This window comes from Haliotis asinina, chromosome 8, assembly GCF_037392515.1.
Source record: "Haliotis asinina isolate JCU_RB_2024 chromosome 8, JCU_Hal_asi_v2, whole genome shotgun sequence".
Lineage (NCBI taxonomy): Eukaryota > Metazoa > Mollusca > Gastropoda > Lepetellida > Haliotidae > Haliotis > Haliotis asinina.
Window position 1 is genome coordinate 64,115,286 of NC_090287.1, and position 11,304 is coordinate 64,126,589.

The window sequence follows — 11,304 nt, forward strand, 5'->3', positions numbered from 1 at the left end:
GGAAACCCTGGTTTTATAATATTTCATGTGTAATTCTTGGAGATCTGCAGCATTCCCCTGTATCACCAGTAAACTGCATGACACACATTATCTTGGAAATTTTCAATCCTTCAATATGAACTACACCACTGACATCACTGTCAGATTGTTGTGTATCAAAAGGAAATTGTTTAAATGTGCAAACATTTATTTGCGTCAAGAAATGTTGCCATTTCTGGATTTTTGCGTTACTACATACTTATATTTAGGAACTACGACCCAAGCTCGGAAATTAAACTAGTGATAGAAATGACTGACTTTTGACAGTTGATGAAGAAAACAACCTACCCAAAACAGATCGAAGGTGTTTCAATCGTGTAACGGTATCTTTCTTCGGGTCTGCGACTTTCTGCGCTGATTTCTTAATATCGCCATGACTGGCTGTCTTCCTGAAGAACAATGCCGAAGTCATTTAGCTATTTGGATCTCATCCGTTTAAGATCTATATCCATTTTGCAAATTCAACCTGTTTGATAAACAAATTTCTCCTTTCACAAATGGCGAGATTCCGCTTGAATGCGCATGCGTGTGGAAAGGGAGGTAATTCTCCCAAGTTCGCAAGTGCGCGACATTTGAACTCATATGGCATTGACGTTGGATCGAAATCCTGTGACTGTATCTATTTATGTTTAAACGTTTCGAGTACACTGAAAGATTTATAATGTTTTCAATATGTTATATAACTGAAGGGTTTTATTTTATGTGAACGGGAAAATAAACAGAAAAAGAATTGACTGGCAACATGCTGGATTTCCTTGAAACACATTACAAATAACCGCGAAATGAACCCGTCCCCAAAGAGGCAACACACATGCAGCTAAGAATAATTTCTGTAGAAGAGTCCTCGGCACTAGCATTTAAATTGGTCATGTGATCAATCAAACATTCACAGCTCTTACCAGGGGCATATCATATAATGCTTAACGCGTTCACTCGTCACACCGAAGACCAGGGAATATAGAGCGGCGTACAAATGAACTCACTCACAAGTTCTCACAAGCATAGCTAGGTTGCTGAGGACGTGGACCTAAACCCATACGGACGCTCTTATGAGTGTCGGGAATAGACGAGTACGCTGCTACCGAAAGTATTTAAGGTAATATGCACACGGAAATATGGGAGTGAACTGTGTTTTGCCTTCTTTTAGCAATATTTCACCAAAATCGGTGGAAGTGGGCTTCACTGGTTGTGGAACGCCTTCATTCACCCGGGCCTTGGGCGTGACGAGCGAACGCTTTGACCACAAAGCTAGCCCCCGTGGGCACTTAATTATATTTAAAAAATCCAATGACTTAGCCTAAGTCTCAATAAAATGAATTATAGCATACTAAGATTATCAAAAGTGTTATCATTATTTAGAGATGTGCTATGGATTGATCTTCAGCAAACCGCCAAGTTGGAAATGACGAAATACGAGACCTGAGGCTCGCTGACTTGATTAATGTCATCGTTTCCCCGTTCCGAAATCGATGTTCATGACTTCATTCGATGTTCGACGCAACTTCAGTATCAGTCTGACATTGTATTCTTCCCTCAAGTATGTTCTGTGTCTGCGTAAGCCCAGTGGTTGGTTCATGTTCATAAATATCCATTATAACAGAATTTCAATCGATTTCATCGTCGGTTACAACTTGTCTCTTGAGTATGGACTCAATAACCAAAACTGTTGTTCCCGTTTTATCATGTTGCTTTCATTGAGCCGATAGAGTTTACTCTCTTTACCGATTGTCCTCTGACCATACACATCCAAAATCATTTTACTTCATTGTTCCGGTAATTTATCAGGGGCGTAGCTAGTTTTGTAGGAAAAGCCAGAGCTTTTTCGCGAAAAAAAGGGTCGGACAAGCCCTCAACAGTATCTACACATATAGCTTTGCAGCCTACTGGGCTTAAAGAAACAAGATTGGCATGTTACTTGCCTGTTTGACAAATCAGGGATAATCTTCAATCTATATATAGTCTCCCTGGTCAAATCAGGGATAATCTACAATCTATATATAGCCTCCCTGGACAAATCAGTCATCAGCCATTTCTGTTGATTGGTTCTCATATCGTTGATAGTTACTCTAATGAGTGTCCAGTTGTCTTGTATGTTCCACCACAAATCTGAGAGGCATGTGGATGCAGCACCGTTTCTCAAATACTGTCAAAACTTTCCCCTTCGAGTCTTGTCTGAAATACTCGTCTGTTTATTGACTCACTGCATTTGAACAGTAAAACACGTCACAGGCGAAGACAAATCAGCACTGGCCAGCGGGGAAAGGAACATGTAGATCACGAAAAACACGCGCCCGGTGAATCGGCTCTACGCCATGCTGCACGAGCATGACTTTTTCATGCCACAGCGCACTTCATGGTTCATCTAACGGTAACATTATATTTAACCACAGGTTTGGTAATGCGAAAATCACAAAAACGTCTCGAAATATGCGTGGATGGGGGAAGAAGTAGACTGGCGGTTTCGTCCCGTCAGAGGCATCAGCGGATCCAGGCTGGAAATGTTATTCAATATTGCATTGCAAGTTGAGTGAAAGTGTACACTCACACTTTTCTCAGTAGGGTGACACCCCCCTCTCTCCACACACACCCCCGCCCACCCATCTTTCTCAAAAAGCTGTGTCATCCCCAGGGGAGGAAGGAAAGTTGTTATCTTTTGTAGCATTTTCTAACAAACACTAAGAGAAAACAACCCGGAAAATTTCTCAGAGGCAGTCTGGACTTGCACTATCATTCAAGACTGAGTCGGACACCTTGTGAGGAGTTGTTAAAATGTTTTTGAAAAAGAAAGATAATTGAAACTTGTAGGATAAGTCTGCGGCTGAATAATATATGGTATTTGAAAGGAAAACTTGTACAACTTAAAGAGTGTATAAATTGCCGAGTGTGTTTTTAAGCAGCAGGTTTAATACGTTATACGGTTATGGTTTAAGCAACCTTTATCAAACATTAATCGTACACAACCTTATTCGCCAAAGGTTATTGTCATCTTATTTGACTAAAAATGTCACCATTATTAGTGTACGGAACTGCAATATCGGCATTCCATCAAATGGAAAAAGTTAAGAAAATTCGTTGGATGTCAAATGCTAAATAATCTTGCGCGGCAGATCCTCTTTACATGTGAATGCAGTGATGAAAGCTTTTAAATATTGTCTACGTCCAGTGTATATGTAGAGTACACATTTACCCATATAGTGTTGCATGATATACTTATATGATGATCAAGGGAAGACAAATTAGGTTACAAGTATTACAACAGTTCTCTCACGAATTCGGTCATGTTTAATTCTCAGAATCAAACAGCAAAGTACCCTTATTTACTATGCTATTGCAACGTTTGAAAGACAACTTCCAACAAGTATTACACGTGAGTTGATTTAAGGGCTCTATAACGTCCTTCTGTTCTCGCTTAAAAGTTTACTGATATAAACTATTTGTTTAAAAAAACAACAAATATATTTCGTCAATGCCAACTAGTTCCTTATCAGAACATCAAATATCAAACGATAACCATTTATCATAGCTTCTTAACATTTATTTTGCGAAAGTGGACATAAGGATCATTTTTCGTAAACAAGACTATTCCATATTTTATAAACACCATGATCAAAGGGAAACAACCCATAAGTAAAAAAGGAAAATGGCGACCTCAGAGGTGACAGCATATTTTGCTTGGCATAAATTTCCTGGAAATCGCACATATAGACAGACTGAGAGTTTAAAATCTTATCTAGGCGATAGATGGAATAACCTGTCCATTGATGAACAAGAAGAAATTATCGATGACTACTTTGTGGACTCTGAAATAAGACACCATTATCGTAATGAGGCGTCTGCTTCCGAGTTTCCACCATCTTTTCCCAAACTTATGATTCCCAATGGGGAGAAGATCATGGTCGATGAAAACGACGTAAGTAGAACTGGAATTGTGCAGTCTTTTCACCTGATGATCAAATCAAATAGTGGTGCGGCCCCTTGGTGCTCTTGTCGGCCACTTGCCCACATCTATAAACATGATAAAGCAAAAAAGGCCGCTAAACTGCTCACTTTTTCAGTATCGAAATATTGCTTGGGTGTAGATTCTAATGTTAAAGACAACACCTATCAGGATGAATATATATTTATAATTTTTCTTGTATTGTCAATCTGTTCAAAACTAACATATGCAGCAATAATTTATTAGTGCTGCACCTAAATTCTTCTTTCTCTTTCCACCATTGTTCAGATGGTCATGATGAAATTAGATTTCGATGGCATTTTCAAACGGCTCCTACTTTGTTTTTGCTAACACATTTATAAGGGTCCATTTGTGTGTCCCTAAGTCACATACGCATGTAACAGAGGTAAAACAAAGCTCATATGAAGTTTTTAGTTGAGCAGTTATGCTGATTGTAGCCATTTGATCACTGATTTAGAGTTTGGCATACCAGATGATCACTGACACTTTACTGAGTCTTTGGATCCATTTCTAGATGTACCACCTCCTTTTGACCATTATGTTTTCAGACTTGTTTAGGCAACACCTCTCCAATTCATAGGATTTGCATCTGCTGCCTGACCGCTTTCAGGCAATAAGTTTGAACAAATTTGTCTAAACAAAGTCTCCAAATGAGTAAATTGTGATTAGCCCATACTTCCAATGATGGTCCTATGTTAGATATTTTTTAGGGAAACCAGTTCTTGTTTATGAAGTTCCAAACTTTTGGAAAAAGAATATGACTAACAGACATATAATTGTTCATATTTGTACACATGTGAAATGATAAATGGTAGTCTGCATGGAAATGATCACTCTCTAGTGTTGATGGTTCATTAGTAAAGCATTAGCTAAAACACAAGATGATATACTCAGGTGCTTCACCTGGTTTGAAACTGATAATGATATCTAACCCTATGGCATTGATTGGAACTGAAAATCAAAAACAATGTGATGTAGACCTGCCCAGTCATATACTCATATCGTATATAGCAGTGGCAGGCTTTATCACTAAATGGACTGAAAATGTCAACATCACTGGTAGTAGAATAATCATTACCAATAGCCTAATAAGATTTTACAAAGTCGAATTGAAGATTTTGGAGGTACAGAAACGCAGACAAGATTGGGGTTAATGGGGTGCCCTCTGATTGCTTGTGGTAATAGTAGTGGGAAAGAGTTCCACCTGTACGCCCCCTCTTGTTTTAGTAAGAAATGCGGTCCGGGGGATTTATTCCCCGATGTAGTATTCTAAATGGGCCACAGGCATAAATTTTTGGGGGGTTAAAGCGTTTAGTGGGGGTTTAGAAGTTTGAGGGTAATGTTCAAAAAGTGGTGGGAGAGGCGGTGATAAAAATAAAACACCTTTTTGTCCTTCTACTTTGTGTCCGTGTTTCTTCTTCCGACTTTGCTCTGTCCATCTCTTCTCGTCACCTGCAACTTCCTGTGAATTAACATACTACTTTCATACATCTAATGTTAGTGGTGTAAGCATTCAAGTGAACTAAATAACTAACGATTTTAACTAAGAATCTAACTAAGTCTGAAAGAAATGACGTCGCTTCTGGGAGCTGAACCCGGGTCGTCTGGTCAAGAGTCCTCCGTCTTACCTCAGTGCTACTGAGATTGGTGACTGACAGAGCGGAACTTATTGTATTTAGACGCTGGTTTGTAGGTTTACATGTGGGTTGTACTGTATTAATTGACGAGCTCATTTCAGAAGTCTCAGTGGCTCTGAGGAACAGAGGGTGGTGAGAATCGAAGGGTGGTGAGTTCATAAGATCGAACCCCGTTATTCTCTTTATGTGTAATCTGCATGAATAATACCATTTGCTGTCTTTAGTGTTTATTCTCCTTTTGTGTTTTGTAGTTGCGAACATGGAGAGATGCTCACTCAGGACCTTTTTCTTGGAAGAGCAAGGTGAGTGTTTCATTCATTATCATATCAAAACATAACTGTTAACTTAATATTTGAACATAATTTTCTGGACATGCTTTTATAGTGGGGCTGTGATTGAATTACTAGTTCTAGATTTATTGCTAAACCATTATGAATCAGAGTCACTTTTACCATAAAGTCTGCTTCACAATACATTTTCTATGGAGGTAATTTTAATCTGCATTCTGTTTGTAAAGTCCACTAAATTTCCCTTAGCAATGATTAATGGGAGTTGATATTGTCGTCCTCATCATGTATATACATGGTCTAACACGTCCAGTGTCTGAATGAATAATATATCACTTGTCAGCAATGATGCTTTTTTGTATTGCCCATAGTCTGATATTATTCTTCATTTGTTGTTATAAACACACAAATTAGAATGCTTATGAAATCTATAAAAAACATGTCAATCGTTTTTGCAGTGATCTGCAGTGATGAAAGTATTTCCGATATCACTGAATTGTAAACCTCTTTTATAATAGTAACTAGACAATTACATGCCCTTTCTGTTGTTCTGCTTTTGTAAAAGAAGTCTGTAATCAATGGTAATGTATACACACTTTTATGTTTATATTGGTTGAGATGCCAAATGAAGCATTACCTTATTAGGCATGTTTGAATAATGACATACTTCATCAACCTTTTAAAATCACTTGAGCATGACAAGTGAAGTGACTTAAGAGTGTGTGAAGTAACTACTGGTAGCTTAGTTCATTTTTTAAGGCATGAATAATCATTAATATTTTGATCATGAAATGAATGTTATTATAGAAGTAGCTATATCTAGCCTGTAACTTTTGACATATGTCAGAAGCCCAAGTTGTATGTAATGTCTTCTTGGTGGAGCAGGTCATCATCGTAATCATAATCCCCACATTGACACCAAAAGGTATGGAAAGTATATAGAACTAGAAGGAATATATAGGTACAAAATCAGGCTATTGGATTGAAAAGGGGCTTAGCATCAACTGTACATACTGTATTTCCAAATCCTTATTTTGGCAAAGTTACTCATTTGGTTTGTTAAATATCTCACCGCTGGTGCATTTTTAAATTCAATTTTACAGAGCCAGCAGGATCTGACTCTGTCAGATTTTGAACCTGAGAATCTGTACAAACCACCAACAAAAGGTAAAAAACCTAAATCTGGCAGTACTGAAACTGAAGCTGAAGAGACTGTTCCAGAGAATCTTGCTCCAGCTCAGTTTGTTTATATTGAGGAGAAGTGGACAAGTGAATTACTGTCTGAATACCAAACTTACCTGGACACTCGGACCAGCAAACCCCCATCAAGGGCCAGCAGTCCCCTCGAAGAAGACAATCCAGCTTTTGAGGGAAGTGTGCAGGATGTACGAGAAACACCTAGACATGGAACGTCGGAGTGTTCAGGGAGTATCATCAGTGATCAGAGTCGCTCGGAACGCTCCGGTAGCGTCATTAGTGAATCTGTAGCACATTCAGAAACCTCAGAAAAGGCTAAGAAGACAAAATCTCCAATTCCAAAGAAAGTCACATTTTCCAAGTCAGAAATTGACATTGAGACCACAGAAAAACTAATCATCAAAGAGACAGCAGACGAGGCCAACAATGCTTTCAGTAATCCAGTAATGGCAAACGAATGGTCAACATTTGTTGGTCAGGAATCACAGGACATGCAAGAAGGTATGTTAATTGTTATATCAGTGAATAGGACCCATAAGATAAGAATATGGTAGAGTGATTGTATGTAATAAATGTCTGACATTGTCTCAGTACAAATTGATCAGTTAAAGACTAAATCATAGTGCTTCATTGTTTGAGAAGTGTTTTTGTAAGAGATCATTGGTGAAACAATTTTGGAAGAGAAAATTGTTATGTTTTCTTCTCATTGGTGATCCCTTCAATTAATTGTCTTTTCAGCCATGCCTAATTAAATATCAATGAGTAACATGTAGAATAAACTCTCAGGAATTACATATTTTGTGTGCCTCATGAATAAATATTAGAATCCTTTCACCAAAGACTCAGGATTAACATTTAGGGACAGATAATCAGGAATTCTATGTACCTCATCATGCCAATTGGCTAATATCCTCAAACTTGATGAAAGCATGAGGTGATTAAGAGTTAAAGAGAAAAAATGAAGTTGATGGGTTGTTACATAATACATTAGCTGAAAATGTTTCTGATGTGTTCTTTAGAATCTATTCAAGAAGAGCTAGCAAGTGATTTAATAAACGCTTCTCATCAAGAGCCGGTGACAGAGGAACCCCCAGCAATGACAATGGACCGTGGTATGGAAAGTTCCGACCATTCTGTTGAAAGCACACCTGACCACACAGCCAAACTTTTGCCCAATCAGCCAGACCTTTCTGAAGTGGAACAGGAAGAGGTGCTGTTTGTGGCAGTGGAAACCTCAAATGAGATGGTACGTTATCGAGAAATAATATCTGAATTCTACAGCAGCAATTGTTTATGTAATTGACTTTAAACTTGAACATATTCAAAACTAAAACTATTGTCATTAATTGGATGAGAAATGCTTTTTTTCGCAGAGATCTGCAATGTTTAAGATATGACAATGTACTCCCACATTCACAAATAATTAACCTGTATAGATTCTAAATCAATTTTGATGGAATGGTTGTAACCATTGTTGTAAACGTCATATGAGGAGGTAATTTGTTGGAGAGAAAGGGTCAAATGTTGAGTTGTAGCTTAACAAATGTCATCATAATCGGGTAGAATGATGTATTGGTATCATTTCAGAGTGCCTCTGACCTGAGGAAGAGTGGATTTGACTTCCTTGACAACTGGTAACGTGACAACTCTCATCTGAAAAATGAATACCCAGATCAGATACTACCATTATTACTGTTAACTTGAAATGTACAAATCACTTCAAAGCCATCTTTTACACAAACTAAGATGAAACATGTTTGAAATGAAACTTTGATTCAACACTGGTATCAGCTAATTTTTAGGAGTTCTGAAAAGCTATCTGAATTTGTCAATTTTGACAGTATTTGTATTCTGAATATTCACAATATAAAGGACTTACAGCATTTATTATTAGGCTATGTGCTTATTGTTGTTGAAAAGTGTGGCTTGGATGCGATTTGATTAAATACAGACTTCATGTTTTGATAAAGAAGGATCATCTCTGGTGACTGAAGATATAATAGCTTGAGACAAAGGCATCACTTCCTGGTGGTTACGACACTTATACCCAAGCTTGTTTATGCAATGATGTTTAACCTTCCACCATTGGAACCATTGATGTTGTGCCTTGCTTACTCACATGATGAGATTTCCACAACTTGTACCCATGGTTTTTATGAAACATGTTGTTGACTGTATGTGCAATATGTCTGTGTTGAGGTAACCATCAAAATGATTTATATATATACTGTGGTACATACATGTTAATTGTTGTGACACTGGGTTAATTACCCGGTGAAGGTTCAGCAATGGATATGTGTGTTCTGAATATGAGAGTCCATTTACACTGTCACCCTTGAAGTTATAGAATTCATTTTGTTATCCTGATGTATCAGTATCAGTTAATTCACACTGTGCAGGTACAGATTGTTATCATAATACTGTTGTACATATAGAATTTAGGATCTGAAATCATGTCAATTCAACACACAAGTCATTTGGATAGAGTGGGTTAAGGTGTTGAATATGTTAATGCGGAACTGTCAGGGAGATATACTGGACTCTGTTGTGGTATGTTTGGTATTCAAGTTGAAATATTTAGTATGAACAGGATCTTGAAATCAGTCTGGGTGCTGCCTCACCTCCACAATATCTGTTTCTTATGATATCTCTCACTGTGAGCCAAGGCCGATCATACACCCTAAACAGACTGTGCTTGGTTTTTGGCCAAAGAACAGCGAACCATAAATGTGATATTTTTCATCCATATATTACTTGAAATGTACTTATTACCAAGTTACTGTGTGGTTAGTCTTTGTTGCCTCTTGCTGTGTTTGGCACAATTAACTAACCACTATGGTAATAACCAATCTCATTAAGATCTGTTAATTCAGTATACCTCTCTGACATCTCCACTGAAGGTTGCCATTGACTTTGTGTGAGTCATCAGCATTTGAGCTTTTAACATCTGTATAGAGTGAAGTACACAAATAGTTTCCCTTTTGAAAAAGAATATTAATGGTTATATTGATGGTTGAGTACTGAAAAGTTGCATTGCAAGAATGGAGATATTGAAGTTGGTCAACTCTGTTGTCATTGATACTACAGTTTCTAAAGTCTCACTCATTGATAGAAAACAAATACAATAGACTGTCAAACAGAGCTGTGTAATTATATTGTGGTGGTTGGTTGTTTGTCTCTGTGAGCAGACTTGACACCTTCACCCAGATTGCAGTACTGTAGGAGTGTAACTGTGTTGGTTTTCTTTGATCAAGATGGAAATATTCAGATATAAGAATCTTCCTCTTGGAAACTGACAACTGATTTGTCCTCAGTTCCCTGAGGGTTCACCATACACAACACCTTCTCTGGAGCCGTCCTCTGGCCTTTTATGCATGGAGGGGTCATACTGAAGTGAAATATCTGATCTTAACATACTTAATAAAAATGGCACACAATATGTAATATTATGTCACTGAAGTAGTTAGTCTTTGTAGATGGACAGGAATATTATACTGGCAAATGGGAAGCATTGTTCTATGAGCTGTGAGAAAACATCTTGTGTGTGATTTATTTAGAAACATACATTTATGTATACCTCTAACACGATTGGAATCTGGGTCACAATTATTGACACTATTTATGATTTTGTCAAACAATAAATATATGTATATCAGTCCGAGACATGTTTTGTTTTTTATCATGAAAAGTAGATTAGTACCCAGTCCCACACTATTATCATGTGACTAATAGATTAAACAATGTAATATGTTATTCTTTCATAGTTAAAAGGTTGTATTGTCTTTGAAGATTTAGATATAATTTACAGTCAGAGATTTTAACCTACAGGCTGGAGAATATATTGCCATTACTAGCAAATTTGATGTCAGGAGTTAACGTAACTGGTATTTGTGTAGGGAAGGGTAACGGGGTGAGTACCAGGGTAGAAAATTAAGACCTGTCCCAGCCCTAACTGGAATATTACAGAGTGTGTTGTAACAACAATGAAAGTTCATAGCTGCAGTATTTGTGACAGGTACAAATAGTACTCACCTGCACAGATTCATAGCATCCATATATATGTTGCCAACTGCTTGTCCAACTCAGGAGTAACATAAACATACTGACTTAAACCATATGATGAATTTATTATATGTTCTTTGCTATAATCAATGAAGTTATGATGAAAAGTCTGCTCCGGAAGAAC

The 11,304-nt window shown here is 37.5% G+C and overlaps 2 protein-coding genes across 11 annotated transcripts in view; one reads left to right on the top strand and one right to left on the bottom strand.

Moving 5' to 3' along the window:
- LOC137295380 (ral GTPase-activating protein subunit alpha-1-like) overlaps positions 1-559 on the bottom strand; it is an 87,418-nt gene extending 86,859 nt beyond the window's left edge. For all 9 annotated transcript variants that reach the window (XM_067826712.1, XM_067826711.1, XM_067826715.1 and 6 more), the window contains exon 1: positions 328-559. In XM_067826712.1, coding sequence (XP_067682813.1) covers positions 328-451 — 124 coding nt within the window. In that variant the 5' untranslated portion in view covers positions 452-559. The remainder of the gene's footprint in view (positions 1-327) is intronic.
- A 3,088-nt stretch (positions 560-3,647) lies between these two features.
- Positions 3,648-10,776, top strand: LOC137294398 (uncharacterized protein C1orf198 homolog). Of its 2 annotated transcripts, none has more exons than XM_067825401.1 (5): positions 3,648-3,949; positions 5,886-5,936; positions 7,025-7,619; positions 8,138-8,364; positions 8,706-10,776. In XM_067825401.1, exons 1-5 carry the CDS (start codon positions 3,680-3,682, stop codon positions 8,754-8,756), a joined length of 1,194 nt encoding a protein of 397 aa, XP_067681502.1. In that variant the 5' UTR covers positions 3,648-3,679; the 3' UTR covers positions 8,757-10,776. The 2 variants fall into 2 exon arrangements, with proteins under 2 accessions (XP_067681502.1, XP_067681503.1); XM_067825402.1 differs by having other exon boundaries at positions 3,663-3,949; positions 8,189-8,364.
- The last annotated feature ends 528 nt before the right edge of the window (positions 10,777-11,304 follow it).